Raw genomic sequence first — 25,972 nt, 5'->3', positions numbered from 1 at the left:
TGACATCCATTACAATTATTGTTCACTTTTTTGGAGAGGAGCACTGATACTGAAGAAATATGAAAGCTTTTTTTTTTTTTAACCGCAAAGCAAAAATAAATAAATAACTGCATTAGTTAAATCCATTCTCACATCTTGAGAGGTTATTTATTTTCTCTGAGGGCTGATAAAAGTTCCCAATGACATGCTTTCTAATTTTAAAATCGCTCTCACTTCACAGTTCTGAAAAAGCTGATGTCAGGGAGTGAGTGGGTGGGTCTGTTTTAAGTGTGATTCACACGTTAGATTCTCTTATCAGCTCATGCATATTCACAAGTGCTATCCACAGGCCACAGGGTTCACGAGGAGTCCAAGCAGGAGAGGGTCATTTTGAAGGAGCTAATTAAGATAGGGAAAAGAAAAAGAGGAAAGTTGTTACACCATTTTTTGTGTGTGCATGCCCGCATCGGGCAAGCAAATGATACAGGCCCTATCTGTGCTGCACCAGAATACTTCCCACTTGCAAAGCGGTTCTCCCTGTCTTCAGCCCTGCTTCTCCCCACCATCACTCACCTCTCAATAACGCAGAAGTAAATCCAAGTCTTTTGTGGCCTCACTTATAAATGGAACCATGTTTTCAAATATGCCTGGGACTGGAGCACAAGAACTATCTCCCAAGCCAAGGCTGATTTGCAGCGCAGCATTGGTGTAAGTCTTACGTTTACATGGCAGCCTGAAATAACAGGACGCTCTGCTAACATGCAGAGCAACTCTTCTGTATGCATTTTAAATACAATATGCTCCTAATATGCATCTGAACAGGGTCTCTCTTCCCCAAAGCAAATCCTTCTGTGAAGAAGAAAAGCCCCTCCTGAGACCTCAGTTACATCACGGGGAATAGGCACTATTGAAATATCTAAGTTGAGATACAACTGGATGATGTCAGCTGCCTAGATGAAACGCCAAAGTAAGCTGTAAGAGTCAAACTCTTACAGCGACTTGGCCTGTCTCTCTGATCACCAGACTAGCTAGAACTACATCTTTCTTTCTCCAAAGGCCTTTGCTAGGGAGAAGCATTTTGTCTCTTCCCTGGATGAAGAGGAGGACGCTATGGAATTTTGAGATGGAAAACCTCTGACATCATCACGGTAGAAAAGACAAGATTCACCCACGACAGCTATACAAGAAGATTCTGTATGATGGCTGCTGGACACAGACATGTCCCGCGGCACTACCCAGCTCCCTCATTCCTTAACATAGCCCACAATGAACAGCCCCATCACAAAGTCTCTGCAAATCCTGCATTAGCCTAAGCAGCTGCAACAGGTTCTGTTGTCTGCAACACACACACCTTGGTTTTCAGAAGCTAGTGAACACAGCTGAGGTGGGGGAGGTAGGAAGGAGGCTGGGTGGTAGGGAGGGAACGTATATGATACAGACACACACAACACTGTAATTAAGGGTAATTTCAGAAGCATTTACCTGTGTTTCAGTGTCTGACAACTTTTCACTTGTGAATGCTGCAAACGCTTCAGCTCTACAGACTGATCTTGTTTTTATGTTGCTGGGATGGGAGGAGCAGAAAAATGAGTTGTTCTCTGAATTAATTACCTCCTCTGATTTGAGCAACATGCTCGACTGAAATCCAGACAGTTTAACTCTTGCTCAAAAGGATTTAAGTGTGTACACTGAAACAGAACTGAAATGGAGCCATGCCTGGTGTGTACATACACAGAGGGACATAGAAGTTCTCCTACCTGCAGAGCACAACCAAGCAGGAATGTTGCCATGTGGAAAACTCAGTGGTTTTAAGGGACTACCTTGAAACTCTAACCTCACCTGATACAACCTCTAGCTAGCAAAGAAACCTCTCCTTTGCTCAGTCACCACCCCAGAAGCCACTGCTTGATTTCCATCTCTTGCTGTAATTCTGAGGTTCACCATCCCTTTTGTTGCAAAGTACTATGAAGGGATGGAGCTGGAAGTCAGAGTCAGTGTGGGGCACGTTACATCATTCTATTCCTGATTCCTACTTCCTAAAGCAGTAGCAGTATCTTTCATCCCTGTCAAGTGTTCTGAAAGCAAGAAATCAAAGGCACAATCTGAATAATGAGCACTTTGTAGAAGTCCAGGGTTAAAAAGTTGTCAGGAAAGTGGCATTTTAATAGAATCCTAAAGATCTGGTCAAACAAGCAGTACTCACTTCACTTTTTTTTATTTTCTTGTTTTTTAAATTAGCTTAACAACTATGCCCCAGGTCCTGACGCATGGTGTCAGTCTCTTTCATGTCAAGATATTTGACATATCAGGCTATGTCAAGATTGCACATGATACTGTATGACATAACAAAATACTCCACCCCAAGTCTGTGGTGATGTGACCATAAAAAAAAAGTTGAAAATTATTTTCTATTATTTAAGATAACAGTGCACTTTATCTATCTTTTTTCCCTACTTATGGAAAATATTTCCAGATCTTATAGCAGCGAACGACTGAAAGCATCAAGTTGAACTACACAAACTTTGGACAGGTGACATAATTTATTTTCTCAAACACTTCTGTCCTGACCCACAGCTCCACAGATAGTCGAGTGCTGGGCTCTAAAGTAATACTGCCACCCTCTTCAAAACTCATCCCCTTTTTCCCTTTAACCACAGCAATTAAGCCACAAGGTACCTCAACCAACTCCATCAATGGAGCGCTACTAACCTTTTCCAGTATTCCAAGAACTGGAAAAGTCCCCTATGGAGCTGGAAGCTATAGCAGAGGAGTCTGAGATCACTGGATTTACCTCATATTAACAGAGCTGAAATACCTGCAACTCATTCATCTATGCTTACCATTTTAATATAGTCTAAATCTCTTTTTCCAATTTTTTTTCTTTCTTGCTTTCACTGTACAAAATGAAGATTTTTTTGAGGAAGGCCAGAGAATACCTGCTTCATGCCAGCGTAGCAAGAAGATCACATGTACATACCATTTTTCTTACTTTACACATTTGTCTTTTGAATGTAATTTCCACTCCTCATTATTATTCCCCCCCCCCCACCCCCACCCCGAGGAGTAGAGAACAGTACAAAGCTGAACGAAACTTGCTGTAGCTCACACATGCTTTATGAGAACAAGCCTTAAAGTTATGACCACTGGTGATCCACCTGGGTAGGCCTAGGGACATTTATGGCCCCCACCTCATTGTATTCAAAAGCAGCAAAATCTTTCTGTACCAGAGCTAATTGACAGCTAATTGACAGCTTCAGTTTCATTGACAGCAGAAGGTACTGCGGTTGGCTCAGAAACCACAGAACAGATTCTGCTGAACTGTACAGCGGCAGCAATTAACTCTGGGTTATTGTGTGTCTGCTTCTGAGAAACAGCGTGACCGTGTCCCACTCTATCAGAAGATCCTTCAGCATTTCACCGACATCAGCGACCTCGATTAGGTGGCTCCCCCTCACTCACTACATGGTGCTGTCCCTTTGGGACACAGCGTTGTGCATACTCCCACAACTTTGTCAATCCCAGCAGTAAAGGAACAGTCGTGGCAATGGGCAGACCAGCACACAGAGGGAGGTGATGTGGGTCTGTGTGTGCTGGTGAACAGTAAACAAAGAGAGTTTACCATAAAGAGGATGCAAAATTCAGGATGGCCTCTCCTACTGAGCTGAAGCAAGCAATGACATAAGCTTTTGACATACCTTGAACTAAAACATACAAAAGAGGAGGAGGAAGTGGGAGGGGAAGCAGCATTAGTACTTTGCATTCACCTTCACTTCCATGGATTGACTTGACCACAGTTATGGAGGTAATATCATAGCAGGTGCTGCTCCTTCACTGAAAATCACTAATGACTGGAAAAATCCTTCCAAAGACTCTTTGGCAGAGTAAACCAAGTCCTGCACAGCATACCTGTCATAATGCTGCTTATCTGCTTCAGAGTTAGGGGCTGGGCTCAGACGTGCACTAGTCTTCTTTCTCAGCTTCTGTCACAAATCAGAGACATAATTGACCCTAACTAACCATAAGTGTTTGATAAAAGTGTCAGATCTTCAGATCTAGAAGCCACAGGACCAGCTATACCTCTCCAAGCTCAAGTACAGTACTACTACGCTGGCAAAGCTGCTCAGCATATCGAGGAGGGGAGGAGCAGGAATTCCTACTGTGTTTATAGGACCTAGCAGCCCTCTTCAGAAGGCGATTCAGGACGAGAGCCTGATACCAGTGCACTGCAGCTCTCCGAAGGATCTCATTTCTCTTCACAGACTGTACAGTGAGTCAAGGCGTTCTTGCCTCGCACTTCAGTTACTCAAAATTAGGTTGCATGAATACCCTCCAGCAGGCTCATGGATCAATCTCAGGCCCAACCTCCTCTGTGAGGAAAAGACTGCCAGTAAGAAAAGAGTAAATTGTACTCATTCTTCCCTGACTGATGGTTAATAATCAGTCCCCACTTGCCCTCCTGCATAGCCTCCCTGCTTACAGGGATACCCCTGTAACAGCCCCATGAACCTACCAAACGTCTCCTTACTGGAACAGGCCGCTGTCCCCAAGATGCTGACTCTGCTCCACTGACTGCTCTGGCTCTACAGAGAGCTCTCACAAAGCAGTCCTTTGAGGACAGACATCTTATGTAAAACCCTGGAGACAAACAAACGGTGAATGCAAAGGCAACAGCTGCCGAGATGGCTGGGTTTCTCTGGTACCACGGCAAGTATCACAGCCTCTTGCTGCTCTCTATTTGGAACCGAAACGACCATTTGTAAATCATTTTTAATTGTCATGTTAAAGAGCACAGGGTGCAGCAATCAGAGAAGTCGTGGTGTTGGAGGCCTGACATCGCCATCAGGCACGGATCAGCAGTCAGGATAATAGGAGGAAAAGCTGCAGGCTTACATAAGCAGGCGCAGGCAGGCAAGTAGAGAGCAGGAGAGGAGGGTGAGCGCGTGCCCTCTCCCCAGTTCCTTCTGGAGAGCAATTCATGTCAACTCCATGGCAATACAACTACTTATGCTGTGGATTAACCTGGTCCATTGCAAAGACACACCATTTAAAATCCTTGGGGGATTTTTCACAGTGAAATGCCCACGTTACTCATAAATTTTCTGTTTTTAAGCAATGGGAAATGGCATCTCTGGTTCCTAATAGTTAATCTCTACCTTGCCAAGAAAGGAACAAGATAGGGGTTACAGCTAAGGTTCAGTGGGCTCTAGCTAGCTATTCACCTCTGTGGTATTGTGTCTTTTCACCAGCTCTTAATTGAAATAGTTCCTAGAAAATCTCACCAAGCCAGCCATCCTTTTTCTGGAAGGCAGGGTTCTCCAGGAAAAAAAAAATATATAAAATCAGGCAGACCCAGTCCCTCTGGAAGCATCTTTTTGTCCAGTCTTATATTACATGGAGAAAGAACTTTTGTTGATCTAGAAACACAGGTCCAGTTTTGTTCCATTAAATTGTCTGCCCACGGGCATTAGTGAAACACCAAACATAGGCTTGGATCCTGTGTATACAAAGCACTAATACGTAATAACGGGTGTTCACTGACCTTCACAACCTTCTCACAACTGTTACTTGCAACAAAAGTCTCCACCGCACTTTAAACGGAGTTGAAACTAAATTACAGATACCAAATACCCTCAAACTCCTTGTTCACCTCTCTGTTCACTAGGTTATTGTGAGGTGTGGCAAAGCAAGGGCTGAAAGCAAAGATCCACCCTGCGTTCGCCACAGAGTAGCCAAGCTACTATAATAAGAAGTCTTGGGTGCAGCATCCCAGTAGGTATAATCATTATGCGAAACAGCAGGTAGCAGGAGAAAGGCAGAGAAGAGGGTTCTGCTTCACTGAGGATTCTTATTACTGCTTAAACACAGAAGATTAGATTTTCTTTCATTATTGCACCCCAGGAGGCCATGGGCCTTGCAGCTCTAGGATGCTTTAAAATCTGACATAAGGGACACCTGTTTGTCTCCAGCACACGGATTTCTCTTGGCAAACACCCCCCGGTTCTGCTGCGAGCAGAAGAGCTATGCTTAGCACAGCGTGAGGGTGGAAGGCAGAAATGGCTAGCTGCTGCCCTTCAGTCTCCAAGAAGTTGCTTTGATTGCAGTTAACCTATTTTTAGTTACATAAAGCTATTCTGGCAATCCGGAGTATTAAAAAGTTGAGAACAGGCATAGCCATGTCTACCTCTTCTGAGCACATCCCTGTTGCATCATTTTTGCTAATCTGAAATTAGCATTATAACAACGGAACTTCACAATAAATAAAAACACTAGATACATACCAAATTTATGTTATGAAAACAGCAGCAGAGAAATGCTCCAGATTTTGGTTCATTACCTTAAAGAACAAGTTCAAAGCAAAGCTCACCACTAGAGAATCAGGCTCGTCTTTTCTGATAGTCCAGCTGAAGCTTTCCTAGCCATAGGGAACAGAGCTGATGCACAGCAGCAATCACAGCCAGTTCCTTATGTCCATACATGATTTCAACAGCCTGGGGAAGGGAGCTCCTTTGTGTGTCAGGGAAACCCTTCCAGAAGCTTTGAACACTTGGCTTTACCTTGTTCTCTACACTTAAGTCCTTGGTTGCCCCTGTGCTCTCTCAACAAAAAAATAAGCAAGCTGTCAAGAAAGTGGAAAGTTGATCTCGATGAAAAAGGATTGGCTCTCATCTTCATTTTGAGCACAAACTGTTCTGTGTTTTTTTTTTTTTTTGTTTGTTTGTTTTTTAAGTTTTCAAAAATATTTTGGGGGGCTTGGTTCTTTTCAGTGCCATGGTACTATGTATTTCCTGACTCTACAGGTGGTAAATTGAGAAAGGTAGAAATAATAAGGAAAAGTCATCAGAACTGTTAAGAAAATCTGTCCCAGTGGCAGAGCTGACAGAGCCCACAGAGATGGGTAAGGATCAGCAGGCTATGAGAGGTGTGGGTTGTCCCCACACAGTTCTGCAGAACGTTGACACTGAAGTGTACAGGTGACAAGTTAAGTGTTAGCTTTGTGAATTATTTCACTTCTGATCGCATTAGCAGGAATATCTAATTGTTCTTAGACTTGAAGCAGAACCTGGGGATAACACCACCCACTTGCTATCCAACTTTGGCCCAAAGTTTCTGAAACATCACTCTGACAATATACCAAAACAAGAATAGCAAAAAATCTTAAAGAAGTATCCAGAGAACCTTCTCTCTTGCTGCAAGTTCCAGCTAAAAACAAACAAAACCAAAAAAAAAAAAAACCACATACAAAACCATAAGCAAACCAACTGACAGCTCTGACGAGTAAGCCTTGGCAAATTCAACTGAAGCAGTTTAAGACACTACTTTAAATACTTGTCTATCCCACTACTTCACTGGAGAGAACTTCCTCCAAAATTAGATGAACAATATGGGAAGTTTGTTCATGCCTTACTTGCTCCTGCTCACAGGAGAAGCATCTAACCAGCATCTTACCACAATCCCATCTTCCCTGATGGTTCCATGGAGGTTGCTAGACTGTGAATTTATCATGAAAATGCAGATACTCTGCATTCTGCCATCTCAGTGATCATCTCATCAGACCAGGATGATAACCACATGCACTGGGATAGAGTCCACCACTGAGAACTATAATGCTCAATACACCAAAGTCTGCCAAAGCCTACCTCTGAATGTGCTAGGATGATTCAGGCTATTCTGCCTTCAACATTTTACTCAATTCAAGGTCTTTCAGCAAAACTAGGGTGTGCAAACGTATCTACCAGGCCATTAAGTAACTCAACTGATATGTAGTTTGTCTTCCTTCCTTCCTAAACTTAAATTCTTTTGAAATGAACTGCCTGTAAAGCCACTGACAGTCTCTTCTCATCCAACCACTTCCCTCTGGAACTGCTGAAGAAGTTTCTTCCTACTGATGCTGTCCTTTCACAAAGAAGCAACATTTCACCAAGAAGCTCGATAGAAAAGCTACACCAATAGTTTTGCTGTCAGCACAATCAGTTTTGTGACTGCTGCTCTATGGTGAACATAAAATAAATACAAAGAGGAAAAAGCAAAAAAGAGGAACACAAACCAGCTCCCCACAGAAGGACTAACTACACAAGAAAACAAACAAACGAAGGGAGACTCAAGATGTTCTTCAGCTCACAATTTTTTAAAAACAGTGAATCTATTTCTTGGCTACCTTGATTTTCTGTAGGAAGTTGGGGGTTGGAGGTAGTGAATTTATGCTTCAGGGAAAAGGGGAGCGTTACCCCTCCCATTTGCAGTTTTCTTCAGTTCATTAAATGAAAGAAATTGATTTGGCGAAGCTAATTTTGTAATTAAAAAGCTTATCATGACTTTCTCTAATGAGCTAAGCAAACAGACAGTAATTCAGTGACAATATTTACACAGTGCACACTGGGGGACGTTTGTTTAGAAAATTAAATAATAGAGGAAAATGGAAGGAGGAGAGATAAGAAAGTAAGCAAAGGAGAAGAGGTCAACCCCAGATACAAGTTCATCCCAGGACGCTGGTCCTCTGATGACTTGTCCTGTTCCCTCTCCATCACGGCAATAAAAGGAAGAAAAGACTGTTAGTGACCTATGCTATCCACCCTGTGCTAGCGGGCTTTTCACTGACTGAATTTACTATGCTCTCATCTCCAGCTGGGACCATAGCCAGCTCTCTATTCAGGACTCCAGGAAACAGCTTTATATGCATACACAAGTAAGAACCACCTTTCTAGGATACACTTCCTCCCTCTACGGTGCCAGAGGCTTCATGCATGCTGGCTGAGGACAGAGCAAAGGAAGAGCAAACTCTTGAGAACCAGGGAAAAGCTTGACTCGCTTCAACAAGCTTTGCTCTTACAGCAGGAATGGTACTCAAAACACAAACAACTCCCTTCGCTCTTTCAGAAAGCAAGAAAACATCATGAAGAACCTCTCTCAAGAAAAGTTGTCTATTGCAGAGTGAAAGAGGAAACCCAGCAGTTCCCTAGAGATTTCTCTGCCCTTGGTCTATGCTGTTACGCAGAGGCACGTCACTCACATTCTAGGGGAAAGCTTCCAAGAGGAAGAAGAGGGAAGTCTCTTCTCCTTTGTCCCTGCTTTCCCCATCCTCCGTTCTGGTCTTCCACCATCTTTCCCTGCCCTATGTAATCACGTATGAAACCTCTGTCAGCTTAAAGGTGGAGAGGAAGTGAACTTATGAAGAATCCTTTTTAGTCTTCTGAATATTGCATGTTTACAAAGCTGTTCCTTCTATTCTTTAAAAAAGAACTGGTTCAGCAATAGGCAACAGCACAAATCAAGAGAAAAAGATGAATTCTAAAAAGGGTGAGCAGAAAATCAGCTAAATGCGAGCCAGTACAGAGACAGGAAAATGCTGCTGAGAGAAAGGTTAATAGTGGAAGTGAACTCAGAAAGCTTAAAAGACCAGAGAGAAAGAACAAAATGGGAATTTCAGTGGACAGAGCAAAGGAACCCATGCATCTAAAAATTTGTCACAATTCACCTCAGAAATGGCTGTATTCCAATACCTAGCGTATAATTTTAAAGCCATCTTTACAGCTATACGGGAGAGCAGGAAACAACTCATACTAATGAAGATGAAAATAAATCAGGTGTTTTGACTCTCAAACCTCCCTGATAAAGGACGAGGGGAATACATCCCTATGTACCATCAGAAGACAGCACAGCACTGTATCTCATCAATGTATATGAGTGGGGTGATAATGGTGAGACCTCCTTTCCTTAAGGATTACTCCAAAATATGACAACCTTCATTTCCAAACTGAGTCCAGCAGGACCCATTAGTACAGACTGAAGGGTTGAGATGAATCAGCACATCTCCCAGCACCACTTGGGACTCTGATACTAAAAGTTGAATTTCTGCATGCAACCTGATGAACTAAAGTTAACAGCTGACTTCAGTGGTGTAAAAGGTACCCACAACTTGCACAGGGTTGTAAAAAATCCTTGAGCTCAATCACGGTACCAAGCATACCTGGTGCTTTCCTACAGCAATGAAGGAAGCTCCCTGTTTCTTCTTCCCTCAGAGGCACCCTTTGCACATCCCACTTTCTCGCTGCTATGACATCACCTAAAGCATTCTGAGATCACAGAGCAGGCTCGGAAAACATGCAGGAACTGAAGTGGCTGCAGGAGCCGGATGTAGCCTGCTTACAGCCCTGAAAGCACTCTCTTATGATGGCTTGGGCTAGAGGATAAAATTTCTGACACAGACAGCACAGACACAGAGCAAAGCAAGACAGACAAAATCAGCAATAATATCTGTGTGCAGCTAGAACAGAGCCGAGCATCTTTAATAATCTGTAATCCCTTACCCTGAAAAGGAGACTTAAGTCACTTCTCTCCTACGTCTTATTTGACAAGAGGGCATGATTGCACAATCATTAATAGCTGATATCCACACTGCCTAACAGTACTAATTTGATGCAGATCAGGCAGCAGTCTGCAGCTGCACCTCTGTTAAATTAGCCAGAGAATATGACAGAGCATTTAGGCCATTGTAATACTAGCTAGGGGTGAATATAGCTGATCCAGAGATATCAGAGATGTGCAAATAGATAGTCCAAGAGCCAGCACAAACTCTACCGGTACACACCAAAATCCTTTGAACAAATCTGAAAGAGCAGAATAAATTTGTCAGTGCCACGTGGCCCGGTTATTTTGTTTTTTTATATCTCAGATGTCCTAAAGCTGCATCAACTATGTCATTGAAACACTCATTATGTTCAACTGTGTCATTGAAACATTGCCATTATGTTCAAGAGGCAGGGAGAGCCTCTTTGGGTACACAGGCATGGAGACAAAACTTGTTAAGATAGAGCCCGAATTGCCCTGATTGCCATGACTCACAGCCCACTGTGTCTAGGAGCTGCTGGTACTTAAGGTTTATGAACCTCACTGCCTTACTACTCAATCCCACAGGCTAACGAGCACCCCATGATTTAAAGGAGTTTGAGGGGTGCTCAGTTCACAACACTGAATAATTGGCTGCCAATGAAGTGAGTAATTGGTTGCCAGTGAGATTTCTCAACAATTGCTTTTTGTGTTATACTTTCCAGAATATAAATTATTTTCTTCTCCTTCATCCTTTCCCTCCCCTCATCCATATAACCCTTCCCTTCAGTGGTTTTGAGCCCAGGAGCATCCCCTTCAGGACAGGGAAGTTAGCCAGAAACGATTTGGTGACACAAAAGCAGACAAGAGCCCAAGATGCTGCCTAGTTCAGAGCTTCAGGCAGAGCTGTGCCGCGTCACTCGCTGGATGGAAACATGCAACTCCCCGCGGTGCTGCAGCAATGAATATGCAAGAAACGCTACCTTGGTACAGAACAGAAAAATCCGTGCAGGTTATACTGGTAGGTAACAATTCTGCTTTGTGCTCAGGTGAACAGACTAAATAGAATTTGGCAGGGCTTTTCCATCTCTTACCTCTGTAACCTAATACTCTCAGCAAAACAGCAACTACTTTTCTCTTTTTTTTCCTATTAAAAAAACCACACATACACACACAGTAATTGCTTTGCTCTTGGGAGACTGTGTGTTCCTGCCTCTATGGCTGCTCCCCCAGGATGGAAACGGAGCTGCTCCAGTAGGCAGCATATAGCATGTAGCATATAGCTTGGATACTTAGACAAAGAATACAAATATATAGCAGAGGGTCTCCTTCAGCTCCGCTGGTGACAATCTTGGAGTTTTGGAAGAAATGCACCAGGCATGTCCAACGCCACCGTGCTGTTCTGAAGGATCATTTTGTTTTTCTAGACTAGCAACAGCTGGGAGCTCACCCTGGATTATTTTTTTTTGACCTGAAAAAAACTTGTACCCGTGGACTCGCTACACAGAGAAAATTATTAGATAATGACTTAAACATCTGAGGGCCAAGCTGAAGAGAAAGGAACAGCAGGAGAGCTATTGAGATTAGCAGAACTGAAAAATGATCCACACATCTCCCACCTTACTCTTGCAACTCACCGTGTCCTTTTTTTTTTTTTTTTTTTTTTTTTAAGACTGTGGGAAGTGAGGCTGTCGTGATGAAGCGAGAATGAGGTGGCTGTGAGGTTTCTCCAAGGAGTCTTTAACTACCCCGTGGGTATATTAGCGCCTGCCTGCAACACGTGAAACACTTGAGTATTAGCTTAGCTCTCTTTCTCCAGTTAAAAGCATTAAATTGCAGATGCCAAGTGTTTTCTTCCCCTCATTCTCTTTCAAATTCCTGAAAGCTAAAGTAATTTTGTCATGACTCACATTATAAAAAGAACAAGTGATGTGACTGCTCCCACTTATCATGCACATGTACAAAACAAATATTCTCTGTCCGCTCTACCTTGACTTGCTGGTGCCTGCAGTCCCATCATCATAGCCATCTGTTTAAGCATTAATGCCAAGCTCTGCTCCATGAAGTCATTTTTTTAATTTTTTTTTTCCAGGGGGTGGAAATCTTTTTTTCCTCCCCCCCAGTTATTCTTATATCACTCCCACTAAATGCACTAGGCTCGATACATGAGCAGAAAGATTTGGCAATGGCATGAGTAAAAATCCTGTGTGTTGACAGAAAATACCCGTTCTTGGATCACCCAGATTGGACCCAAATCACAGTGATGAAACACAGGAGAAACTGAAAACAGGCACTTCTGCTTGTGGTTTATCCACAAGGACTTCTCTCCCAGAACATAGGACTGATGTCACCAGGCTTCTCCATGAATATCATTCATACAGCGAGACGATCTGACTGCTGGTATACTTTTTGTCTTCAGCAAACTCTTTCGTGGTGGAAACAATTACAATCATTAAACGTTTCTACATTAAAAATGCACTCTGAGACAACTGGTGAGGCTTTACATTAAGTTCACAAGCCAAATTCATTTTCTCAACTAAGAGATTAGCTTGTTTTTCTCCATACTGAGGAAAATTTAAGCTTCTGAAAAACAGGTTCCTTGTCAGTTTTCTTTTGGAAAAACATCCTTCCTCAGTTCCTTTCAGCTCCCATCTCACAAAGTTACCACTGCTGCAGTCACAAAGACATCCAAAGTATGTTCTGAACTAAAAACAATTTTGTGAACTCGTATGAAAACACAGGTGGTTAATTTTCACTTGAGTTCACCTTTCAAAAGTTACACCAATGAATGGAATTTAACCACGTAGAACAGGTATCATATTTGGGAGAAATACAGAACACAGTTTTCTGAACTTAGTAAAACAAATTCCTTAAACAGGTTTACAAGGTGGGAAAAAGTTCTTTAGCAAACCTCTTAAACACTACATGGATTGTGCAACCACGTGTATGATTTCTGCTCCTTGTTACAGGATCACAGAATCGTCTAGGTTGGAAGAGACCTCCAAGATCACTGAGTCCAACCTCTGACCTAACACTAACAAGTCCTCTACTAAACCATAACACTAAGCTCTAAATCTAAATGTCTTTTAAAAACCTCCAGGGAAACAAGAAAGTATTACGAATGCAACTCTGAATATATACAACATGGGTGAAACCAGGAAGCAAAGGAAACCCAGTGGAGCAGATTCTGGTAGCAAGCTTTCTGAGCAACACTGGTTCATGTGTGGTAACGATGAGCCTCTGATCTTCTGAATCCCCGCTACCAAATCCAAAGGGTTGGGGATCTATTCCTGTTGTCAATGTGTAAGCAGAAAGCAAATGCTGCCGAAGGCATCTACGCAGCTGTGTATTTATCATCACCAAATTTCGAACTCCAGCTGTCCCCATATTTCTGAGGGAGGGATAAATGGTTAAAAACCCGGATCATAACTTCATAGCCCAACTCTGTTGTTGGAACACACACCTCGATGCAGCCAGACTTTCCTCCTAGGACTACAAGGCTCTGATGCATGTGTGGAAACAAGCAACAGCACAACTCTGCCTTATCACTCACTCTTTCTTATGACTGGTTTTACACTCTGCTGAAGGTGTCATTTCTAACTTGCTTTTGTAAAGCCTTTTATTACCAGTACTATGTATAAAATATTAAATAATAATGGATACGGCTGGATAAATAATTCACTGCGAATAAAATTCAGCGCAGGTTTGGCCCTTTTTTATTCTTTGTGGACTGAACCAGATTTCTGTGAATGGATTTGTTATTCAGAAACAACCACCAAATAGTTCATCTGAGCACATTTCCGCCTCCAGAACATTTGCAAACTGCTCACTTCAATTATTCTCTATTCACAGTGCACAAGTGGTAGCATGGTATTGTTTCCAGTTCCTGACTAGAGGAATAAAACTTTTTAAATGGGGGAGTGATAAGTAGCAAATGCTAAATCGCTGTTCATAAATAGCATTCTAAGTTAGATGACTGCATGATTACACACTCACATTAATGTCTATTAAACTTACAAAATAGAGAAATGTTTTTATAAATACCTACAAGAAAAGGATAATCTGACCCCACATATAGCACTAGTCACATCCAGCGCTTTAATTTAAAAAGTATTTACAAATTGCTTATTGCATTAAGCAGCAAATTTTAATATCCAAGAGTGAGCTTTTAATCTCTCCAGCAGTAATACCATGCTGAAGAATTGGCTATTGTTTTTTAAATAGAAAGAACAGCCAAACAATTCTGTGTCCAAGAAAACCCAGTGACTTTAAAGCAGGTTCAACACCTTTGCTATTGGGTAACCAGCACCACTTCCTTTTCCTGGTTTGTATGCTATCTACATAGGTGACTGCAATGAAAATCTTCCTCTCAAAGCTGCGATGCTAACATCCCCTCCCTCCCCCATTTTCCTACTACCTGATAACTAATCACTGCAGAGATCTCTTTGATTACAGTGTGAGGCATAATCATAACCATGAAGGGAGATGGCCAAAAATTTGTTAGCATCAACCTCAATAGCTAAAGGTTGGTTATGCTATTTCTGTGGCAGCAGCAGGAGAGGTGCTATGCTATATAATTTAGTGAGCGGATAGCCGCGTGCTGCTGACACGGGTGAGTTGTAGTGTCACGATGTTTGCAGAGTGACATTTAGGTGGCTTGATCGATGGAGTGCTTCTGCAGCACTGAGTTGGATAGGGTGTGGCTGCGCTGTGACTTTGCCATAGGGACTTAGTTTGTTTAAGGCAAGGAATAGAGAAAGAAGCTGTCTGAGCTGGCAGAAGTCAGAAATGAAACAGATATAATAAGTACCACTCTAGCCATCTATAGTAACAGAATCTGTTCCTTCCGAGTCCTCTTTTCATTTTTATTTTGAACTTGCAGTAATAAACGTGAAAAATCTAATGCTGGAATTAATGTCAGAAGAAATCAGCCAAAATTCAAGACAGCAAAACGCAACAAACTTCCTACGTCTCTGTGAGCCTAGCTACCCTACCCACCTTGCTCCAAAAATCCTCCCTCTTGTTTGCCAATAAAGGACTTGCCCCCTCATTCTTGTCATCAATAGACACTTTTTTAAAAAACAAAAATAAAACCAAAAACATTGAATAGCTGACTGTGAATTCCAGGCCTGATGGAAACTTTGATTCAATGCTAACTTCAAAGGGAATGTGCTAGGTGCTTATACCCAAGTGACATGTCATCACTTCTCTTCCTGCACTCACTGTGCCCTGATGAATAATCACAGCAGCTTTTATAGAGACGCAAGGAATGCCGATCACAGTTTGTCTCTGAGTCAGTTGACATTTTTATTTTATATATAAAGCAAATGAGGGTGGGAGAGACAGACAGAGCAAGAGATAGGGCTATGTGCCAACCCTTTCAGATCTCATTTAGTCAATGCTACAAAGAAGCTAATCTTTACAATCCTGGATGCTAATAAGGGGCACATATTCCTCCTCTGACAAATTAAAAAATCTTGAGACAGCTTAGGGGAAGGACAAAAGAAAATTTACAGCCTTTGGTGTGGGCATGGGTGCCTCTGTACATGTGATGGGATTAGGAACTTGCAACACTGCTGAGAAGTGGGAGCAGGGGGGAGAGGGGAGAGTTCTTTCCATACGTTAGGAGTCATTCTAATATCTAGTAGCAATAACCTGGTTATTGCGCTGGATACAAGTAGTGAAAATGATAATCAAGCTTCCCCTGTAACAACTCTGGCACAGTGCTTGCAAAGCTCTGATATGCTTGTGATGGTCCCCACCATCCTTCTACTGCACCCGGGTTGTGTCCTGCAGCACCCACAGCCATTCAAATCTTGCACGAGAGCACATCAACCTTCTTTTTCATGAATTCAGAATTTTGCCGGGACTTAAACCACCTGCTCAAAATAACAAGGGGAAAAAATCTAATGGAAGAATCCCCACAGCAGTCACATTTTCCAAAATTAGCAATGAATCGGTCAATTATTTCAGTGAAAGGTACTGTAATTTTTCACATCAACTGCAGCAAAGAAGCATTAGATAGTGTCAGGCTCACACACCAAGTCACATTCTGTCTCCAGTTTCCTACCAGTAGGTGTAAGAAATCAGATCTCTGGAAGACGACTTGGATGTTCCCAAAACAGGCCAGCTTCCAGTCAGTACCAGTTGGCCTGCTCCCTATAAGCACCTCCAGCTGGTTCGAATAGACACTTCATAAACTGACATTGAAATAATGGATAAACTGCTATCAGAAGGGAATTCAGTACTGCACAGTAAGACCGAGAAGAAACAGATTAGTTCATTTTATTTTCTTGTACAAACAGAAACAAAGTCGTGCTTTCATGCTTCCCCATAACTTTATGAAGATCTCCTTTTTTAAACAAAGATCATTTTTGACCAAAGAATTTGGATTTAAGGCAGCAATGGGGAGTGCTACGCAGTGGGCTGACAGGGAGGTCAGATGGGGGCTGCCAGACCTGCTGGGAAGGTGCGATGTGCTACCACAGCGCCCCTGCTCGAGGCACATCAGGGCCATGGACACCCCGGTGGGACCTCGGAGCCCTCGGCCTGGCTGGGTGCCTGAGGGTACTATGACCACCAGCACCAATGCCCCCTTGTGGGATGTCTGCTGCCATAAGCACTTAATGACAGGCTCATTTTTCATAGCACAGTCAAGAAGAGGATGAAATCAAATGCCCAAGATACTTTCCACTGGGCCATCCTCTCCTGTATAAACTCTACAAACCATGTATGCTCTCCTCCATCATTTCCATCTCCTATGGCTCTGCTCAACCTAACCGACACGGGGCCTCAAAGAGAATAAAATTGAACAAAGTTTGATGGGAACAGAAATATTATTTTAGGAGAACAAGCAGACTTCTCCTCCAGAGATTAATAGTCTAAATTTGATATAAAGCTATTCATCAAATAGGTCTACAGCAAGATACTTCTCTGCAAGTCTGAAGGAAAATCTTGCTGATATAAATCAAACTGGTCAAGCTGAAATTAAAACTTCAAGTGTTGGACTAGCATATGTACAAGGTTCTTGCTGTTCAGCCTGCATCTATGAATGCACGAGGCAGGAAAGGTAAATGTAATGGTCTAAGAACTGAGACATCTCCCTCCTCAATCCCTAAAACGTCAGTTTTAGTAGATAATGGCAGATCTATCATCTCATCTGCACAGCAATTCCTGAGTAGAAAACGTCCAGATGAAACTAAAGCTGTGATGAGCAGTAACTGTGCAATTTGTGGGAGATCTTTCCTCCAGTGCTTGATTTGGAAGGGATCAAACTCCAAACCAGTGGTGCTCCTGAACCTCAGCCAGGTGCGTCCCTTCACGTCACTGGGAAATGAGCAGAAAGAAGCAGAGGCAATCCACTTGGCAGTTTGGGACACATACAAACCAAACTCCTTTCCACATTTAGCTTTTCCCTCAAGAGCTTCACATATGTTTAAAAAGCATTACAGGAAAGGGAAAAAAAAAAAAAACAACCACAAACAAAAAAAAACAACAGACAGATATTTCACAGGTGGCAAAACCGAAGTACAACATAGCAACAGCAGAGCAAGAAAAAGGACTCAGAAAAATCAGCCATGGCCTTTTAGCCATTTCCTGACACACTATTTGCTCTATTTTCACCTACCCCCAGGTCCGTTTGCTACCCATACCTCAGTCACTTTCCATACAACCTCTTGGGGAAGCTAAAGCCTATCTTCCTACAACGTTTCAAAGAAAAGCTAGGTTTTGATGGAGAGAGAGACCATCATCCACCACCAGGGAGACTGAGGATCCTTAGAGACACTGCAGAACAGCCCAGTGGTTTCACATTTTTGCCTGATACTGTCTGAGGTATGCTGTTAGAATACATATCTTTATTCTGTTAGATAAAAGGACTTTTTCTTACTAATCAACCTGCGCCAGGCCCAAGTTTCATCACCACAATAGCTACCTGCAGACTGACTAGCAATTTAGCACATTGCACCTATTAATATAAATTTAGCACCTACTGCCAGCAAATCCTCAATCTGCACAGTCCAGGCAGGCACTGCTGAGAAATGTTAAAAATATCACTTACTGCACATAGCAAAGGAGGAAGGGAACAGGGGGAAGGAAGTGGGAGAAGAAAAGTGCAATATACTGAAGAGGAAATAAAGGGTTAAAAAAATGGAATGCAGAAGCGTAAAAAAAAAAAAAAAGGAGAACAACAACAACAAGAAGTTGGAATGTGACTGAAGAAATACAAAGTAGCCTCCCGCTTCCTAGCTGCAGCCCAAACCACATGGCTCAGGTGCTGCCAAACATTTGGTGGTGGAAGTCTGCAGTCCAGATGATAGCACCTGCAGCCCAGCACCAGTCCTTCTCCGTTCCAGTACAGGCAAGGTGGCAGCAGGGCTTCTCTCTCTGTTACCACGCTCAACTGGCTTAGCTCATGAAGAAGCCGCCTCCTTGCACTGTTCTGGCTGCTGCTGCCAGAGTTTGTAGAAACCATCCTATGGTAAGCAACACTGGGGGCGTGAACTATGGCTTCATCTTGGTCTTTTCTCAGCCTGTTTGCCCCATGGCTTCACTTTCCTGACCAACAAGTTCCTTCCATTCGGTTTTTCTCCCAGCTTTTTCTTTCCACTCTACTTTCTTTGCCTCCTTCTTCTGCAGTCACAAGTCTCTATTACTAGATCATCTAAAAGGACTCCTATTTATTGCAATTATACTAAATGCCTTCTTTTACAGTCTCAGTTTTCTGAAAGTGAAATAGTTTACACTAATACCGAACCCAAATTCCCTGTTCAGGAAGGAGAGCTTAGTTCTTCTTTCCTCCTTGTAATCTCTCCTTATGGGATCCCTTCACTGCCCTGCAGATAAGTTTCCCTTATGTTATCTTAATTTTAAGCTGAACACAAACTTTAAACTGAATACATGCAATGCTTTCATAACCCACCTCATTTTCCACATCTTAGGCTCCTTATTGCATTTACACGATGACAAAGGAGTCAGTCTCGATTACGTGTCACTGTGCAGCGGAGTCAGATTTCAGATGGGTTTTAAAGGTATGTGACAAGCATCTGCCCTACCCTCCCGGGTATGGTCCCTGATCCATCCATCACTATGATGTCAGGCATTTCTAACATGCCTCGTTTTGAATTAGCTAGGTATTGGCATTCCACTATATAGCAACAGTTCTTAGCTCAAGTCCTTAAAGCTAATTCAAATCCTGTAGAAGGGTCATCACAGGACACAGACTGTAATCCAAATGATGCCTGCTACGGTACTGCATGGATTAAATTTAGCCCTACCTATGCACACAAAGGATACCACATTTCGATGCTTCATCATCAAGATATGAGATCACAACTAAATCCCACTAGCAGCCCATCACTATCAAAAGCATGGTTGGTAGCAATTAATAACCACAATTTTGGAACCACTTCACTGAGTACACTAAAAGGCATAAACATTCATTATGTGGGTTCACCCCTTCAGAATCAGAATGACCATGTAAAAATTCAGACATTTAGGACAAACCTGCCTTAATGTTCACTACTAACAGTTGTAAAATAACACATAAAACGTATCCTCTCTCTTTTCTTAAGAAATCAAGAGATGCCCCTTAGCGAGATAAATGCTTTGAGACTCCGGTCATGCAAATTCACGGCAATAGTGATAAAACAGGAAAGCCAAAACCAAAACATGACAATCTTAATCTGCTGATGGGCTAAGTACCATCTCCTGCAGACCTGCAGCTCCTTAGACTTGCATGGAACGTGCTGATGAGAGGCATTACAATTTGTGGTTCATTGCAGAAGTCACGGCCGTTTCTTGCTTTTTACTACAACACAAGGTAAATTTTTGGAAAGTCATGATCTCATCCATGCCTTCAAAAAATGCATGCCTGCCATTGCCTGAAGCAAAATCTTCATCAACTGATGAAGTGATATTGCAAAACTCATGCCAAACTTCATCAGAGTTTCACTCTGTTCTGTGAAACCAGATCACAATGTATTGAAGTAGGCTGCTTGAGGAAATTTAAGATATTTCCTACTTCCATGCAAGATTGAAAGATGACTTTTTTTTTGGTGACATTTCAGCATTTCTGATCTCAGGACTGCATGCACCAGCAGAAAAAAATGAAAAAATGAAGACTGTGTAAAATTTTGTACAATTAAGGAATTCCATCTTTTCTTTTTTTAGTCAAAGCATAGTTTAATTCCAATTTTTTCCTACCGAGACCATGCATCTCCAAGAAATATTTGCTCAGTAGAGTTATATGTTTGCACATTCAGCCTATGACATGAATGAACATGAGCTAAAAGAGGTGAACTGATAATTCAACTGATTAGTTTTCCTTTTAGTTAGATTATCAGTTTAATTAGAATACTGCTCTTTCATTCTTTTGTATTTTCTTTTGGTGCTCTAACTGAGTTAAACATATTCCAGAAGCACAATGCCACTTCAGCATCTCTGACTGCAAAGCTGAGGCTGTAGCTGTATTTTGGCAGCTTAATAGTAAGAATACTGGGCAGAAACACTTATATTGCCTCTCTCCTATCACTTGCTTGGCTTACTTGTTGGGGTAAAAGAAGCTGTCGGGATGGGAATGTGTTGGGAGATTTTTGAACTTTTCAACAGAAAAATGTTCTCATTAATTTTACTTGTTTGTTATAAAATGCTCCTATTCCATTTGCCTGCCTGTGTTGGGGTCTGTACAAGATTCAAATTCATCATCTTGTTTTATAAAGCACTTAATAAGTAAACACAACTGATATGAAATTTTCATGTTGTTTATCTCTACATCTGTACTTAGTACATTTTTTCTCACTCTCCTTTTTTCCCCATTTGTTGTATTCTTCTTGCTGTTTTCTTCTATTTGACTGTAAGTTCCTAAGGGTGTAAGTCATGCCATCATATACATTTACCCATGTACCACACACGAGGACCTTGATGCTGAGAGAGGATTTGGAAGCCAACAACAACCAAAAAAAAAGATAACCAAATAGTAATTTGAATTAAAAATTCTTTGCCATTTCCTGCATTAGTTTCTGGTAGGCAGCTGTGCATGTTTCACTTCAATACGGTTGAAGCAGCAACCAGAATGTTTACCTGCAGATACCTACTTAGACCAAAAGGTCCCCATAAAAATAAATTTTCTCATCTGCTCACTAATGATTTTGGCATTGGAAGAGGAAAGACTTTTTTTCCCTCCTAGTTTTCTAGGCAATTTATCATAGCTATCTGTATCTGTGGTGATCCCTGAATATCTGTTGGTTACTTTCCAGAAGGGTCCAAGCACAACACTGACATCCACACTGAGACAAAGGGGAAAAAATCAGATCCGATTTAGAGACTTCCCTCTTTCAACACACTAACATTATTTTCTGTTTCTTTACTTGACCTGTAGTTTACTCAGCCCTCAATCTACTGTAGAGACCTTTATAACTTCAACCATGAATTTATGATCATTCTAAAGATGCCTGGGTGAGGTACACTCTCCAGTTAAGGAAGGCAAAACCAAACCAAATTCACAAGGAGTAGAACTACTACTGCAAACAAAAATAATCCAGCTTTTCACCCCAAAATATAACAAGAAACAAGGGTATGAATACTGTTGTCAGGTGATCTGCAAATTTGGCAGGGATTATGTAGAAGAGTACACACATGTGTATCTCCTTCCTAGTGCAATTTCACACTCCAAGCAAGACAGTTGCTCTGTTCCAAGTACATTCAGTGCTCAAGGTCATGGGTGAAATTGTTCTGCTTCTACTGTCACCTCTGCTTACGGTGAGTCCTACCAGCATTCCTCCCTGATTTAATTTCAAGACACAAGAGGTTCAAAAACTCTCAAATACTGTGGATTGTTTTTTTTTTCCGTTTTTTTTTTTTTTATTTCTTTGCTGAAGCACAACACTATTTAAAGCACCGTGGCACGCTGAAAGGCTTGCCCTAGTGACCACCTTTCAAAGCAGGCTGAGCAGAGACCTGGGAGAACAAGCAGCACCAAGTGGAGCAGGACATGCCCCAGAGAGGGTTCCCCTCTGCCGCAGCACAGTAACAGGAGTTTCCCGTGACCTTCAAGTTGCCACTTCAGCTCCCTCCAAAGAGACTTAAGCAGCCTCTCTGCTATTAAGATGTTCCTTCATTTGTCAACAGAAAAGCTGCTAAATTGCTACCCTGAGCAAATTTACATAGAAATTACCAATGATACTGTGCAAACAGTGAGGAGAATTACAGCAGAGCCACCCAGCAGAAACACTCCAGGACACACAGCCTACAAACAGTCACCGCTCAGACAAAGAGAAGGAAAATATTAGGGGAAAATGCACGGGACTTGCATAGCTGTTCATACATGTGCATTCAGCACCGTGAGCTGTTTGGGCTCTGAGTGTACTAGAGCCTCAAGAACTTTCTTAGGGTAGGAGAAAGATGTTGCTAACATTTCCTCCCTGCCTGCCAAGTATTTCGAAGTTCCCTTCACCTGTCTGTCCTATACAGCTGCATCTTTGCATAAAGCCTGCAGACAAGACAGAAGCCTGCAAGGCAGCAAATTGCTGCCCTATCCAATTAGGGGATGCCTAGCTTTTCAGCCTGGCATTCAAACTTTTTCCTCGTGTCCCTGATCGAGAGGCCTTGCTGCCAGCCCTGGAAGCTCCTGGAGGAGAGCGCTCTCCCCAGCCACACTCCTCGGCCCCTCCATGCCCCCTGAGCCTTCTCAGGGCCCAGCCTTTGCCCTCACCCCTGGGCAGGAGCCCCTCTAGGTCACCTTACCTGCTCACACACTGCGGGCAAAGTAGGTGCCTGATTTGCCTGAAATTGCCGTTTCTTCATTTTGTAATTTCCTTTCTAGGGCTCTTGACGTGATCACAAGGGGCCTTTACTGGCAAAATTGCAGAGACGTGCAATCTTTCCGTAATTGTTCTGTCACGGCCTAGTTGTGGTAGCACGCAGCCTCCAAAGCCCCGTACGAGGGCTCAGGCAATCACCGATAAAACACCAATCTGCCCCAACTGCTAGCCCTGACCAGCAGCACAGCTGGGAACCCGGAGCATTTCTTTCACTGGCAGCATGTTTCCTGAGCTGCCCTGTGTCTTCTATAGCAACCAAAAGGCTTGGCACAGTGTCCTAGGCTTATAAATCTTCACATAAAAGTCCCAGAGACTTAAAAGTGGTCGTGCCTGAGGAAAAGTAACAGTACTGGGCCTTGTCTACCCAAAGAGGACCATTCTAGGAGCCAAATTAAGAGATAACAAGGAGCAAATCTACATTTTTTTTCAGTCACGACACTGCAGTAGAGACTCCTGGATCAGGGTTATGGACAAATAAAGAGACCAGCAGCAATAAACTGTCTGGAAAATAGTTTCCCCTGTGTAGGTATACACATACATGCAGGTGCATGGGTGTGTGTGCACATGCAAGAGAACAAAAAAACAGCTGGGTATTCAGCAAGACATGGGGTATCTTATGCTTATGTGGTCCTGACATGAAATGACTGTAGTGAGTGGAAGAAAAATGCCATTTCAAATAATGATCAAAGCCATCACAGGGGAATGAGTGGCTTCCACTTCTTAAAGCAAACAGCCAGCTAATATTTATTCCATAATATAGACAAAACTCTGCCTTCTGTCAAGGGGAAGGGAATAAATTGTTTTCCCATAATGGTGTTTTCTTTTCAATCAATTTCCCTTCAAGCTTGATTTAAGAGGATGCCATGTCAGAACCTCAGACAAATGGAAGAAATCTAAGACACTCCCCCATCAAAGGTGAAAATGATGATGCAGGCAAACTCACCGAGTTCAATCTGAACACCAATGCTGCACACCGGTGCAGTGGTGCACTCCTCTCCCTCCCTCCTCCTCGAGTAAAAGGTTTGCAGTAACAGGGACAGTGACAGTGAGGATGAAAAAGTTCAGAGCACAGGAAGTAATAGGAACAGATAGATTTTGGGGTGCTTAGGGACAGAGGTACAGCATCCCAAAGATACGATTCTCATGGGTCGTTTTGCTACACACACACACCTACTTATATGCTGTGTGTATAAATATATTTAAATCAAGAGCTCTGTAGATACTAATACGTTATTAACAGAGATGCACATAAGAAAGAAGAAGAGTTCTATTTGGAAGAACCCCTGCCTTCTCATAAAAGTTGTGGGGAGACAGAACGAAGAACAAGGCTGCTCCCATGGCACTGCAGGCACTTAGCTACTTGCAGAGTTAGTCAATCAGGGAACACCCTAGACTCCAAAATAATTTTGTCTTGTTAAAAACTGTGTATTTTCTGGGGTTACAGACAGTCCCTTGTGTTGGAAAAATCACAGTATTTCCTATTTCAGAATGAAATTGATGTTTCAGAAGCTTTGCCAGCTATTTCTTTTAAATGCAATCTGCTGGAAAGTGTTTCCAGGATGAAGGGAATTTAAAAAGAAAATACTTATTTTTAAATCTCTCAAAGATTTTGACAATTTGACCCACATATAGTATGAACATTCAGAACACTTCTGATAGTATCTGAAACAAAAAAAAGTCTCAAAATATCTATAGGGTTTTAACAGGTGCAGATCTGAAAGACAGAGGAACCCTTATTTTTTCTCTCAAAGTTCATCCCAGGATACAGCTCTCACTTAAATAAATCAGCTCTGGAAAAGTCACAGGACCCTTAGCGTAACACTTGAGGAAGGGGGGTTGAGATTTAAACAAGACAATTCCATCCTATTTTTTTTCCTGACAGATTTCATTTGGACTGTTCCTGTCTCCAGACAGAAGCACTTTGAATGTTCGAGTACACTGATTTCCTCATGGCAGTACAGTAAGTAAACAGCTAGCAAATGATTTGGGTGTTCAATGGACTTCGCAAGCAAGATTCTTAACAACAGTGTTAGTTAAGCAAAACCTAATGAACGCTTACTACAATGACATTCCCGTTTCCTGGCCCTAATTCTCTCTTTAGTTATCCACAGACACAAAATAATTGCAACCAGCATTAGCATCGCACCCTTTCAAAACCAGAAGCACAAAGGATGCCACGTTCACTGACAACAGCCCCAGAAACAGAGCTGTTGACTAAATCAGGGTAAGGGGCTGCAAGGCAGGACTGAGCTCACACCCAGCACAGCCAGACTGGGACTAGCAAGGAGAACGCGCTGGTGGTGCCAAGTGTTTATGCATGCACATGTGTATCTGCATATGCACCTGCACCAGGAAAGCTTTGTGGGAATCTTTTCATGACTAAGATTTTCTCCACAAATGTAGGCCAAGATTTTCAAAAATAGATGTCCAAAGTTAGGCTTTCCAAAATCTGTATTTAAGCATCTACAGAAGTGGCCTCATTCTCAGAATTGCTGAAATTGCCAAGAGCTGCATGATGTTCAAAACTTGAAAATCAGGCCACATCTTTAGGTGCTTGAAAACAGACTCAAGAGCCTAAGTTTAGGCATCTATATTCTTGACTGTAAAATATTATTACCCACACAAGAACTGCTATAATCCATCATAAATATATGGCACTGTTTAAAAAAAAAAAAAAAAAAGTACTGTGCTAATTGGCCCAGATTTTCAGTTGCAGCTGAAAAAGTGCACTGCCCAGCTCAGAGCAGGATCAGAAAAGCAACTACTGCCTTTCTTCACCAAATTCCTGGTGCTAATTTTGGCAGCAAATTACTGAGACTGCCAAAAGAACCCAGCAAACCACCGTGGCAGCT

At 42.3% G+C, this 25,972-nt stretch overlaps 2 protein-coding genes across 9 annotated transcripts in view; one reads left to right on the top strand and one right to left on the bottom strand.

Annotated features, from left to right (window-relative positions):
• NRXN3 (neurexin 3) overlaps positions 1-25,972 on the bottom strand; it is a 940,418-nt gene that overhangs the window by 426,744 nt on the left and 487,702 nt on the right. The window lies entirely within an intron of this gene.
• The window catches only part of LOC310900096 (uncharacterized protein), a gene marked incomplete at its 5' end in the record, with an annotated part of 101,050 nt that overhangs the window by 57,245 nt on the left and 17,833 nt on the right, over positions 1-25,972 (top strand). Inside the window, one exon of one of the 2 annotated variants that reach the window (XM_083837477.1) lies at positions 25,003-25,080. In XM_083837477.1, coding sequence (XP_083693603.1) covers positions 25,003-25,080 — 78 coding nt within the window. Of the gene's footprint in view, positions 1-1,461; positions 25,081-25,972 lie in introns of those variants that run through there. The other variant, XR_014584834.1, reaches the window with a different exon arrangement.

The sequence above is a fragment of the Anser anser genome (genome assembly GCF_964211835.1).
Source record: "Anser anser genome assembly, chromosome: 5".
NCBI lineage: Eukaryota > Metazoa > Chordata > Aves > Anseriformes > Anatidae > Anser > Anser anser.
The sequence above is the reverse complement of the archived record's forward strand: the minus strand, read 5'-3'. Positions and strand labels throughout refer to the sequence as shown.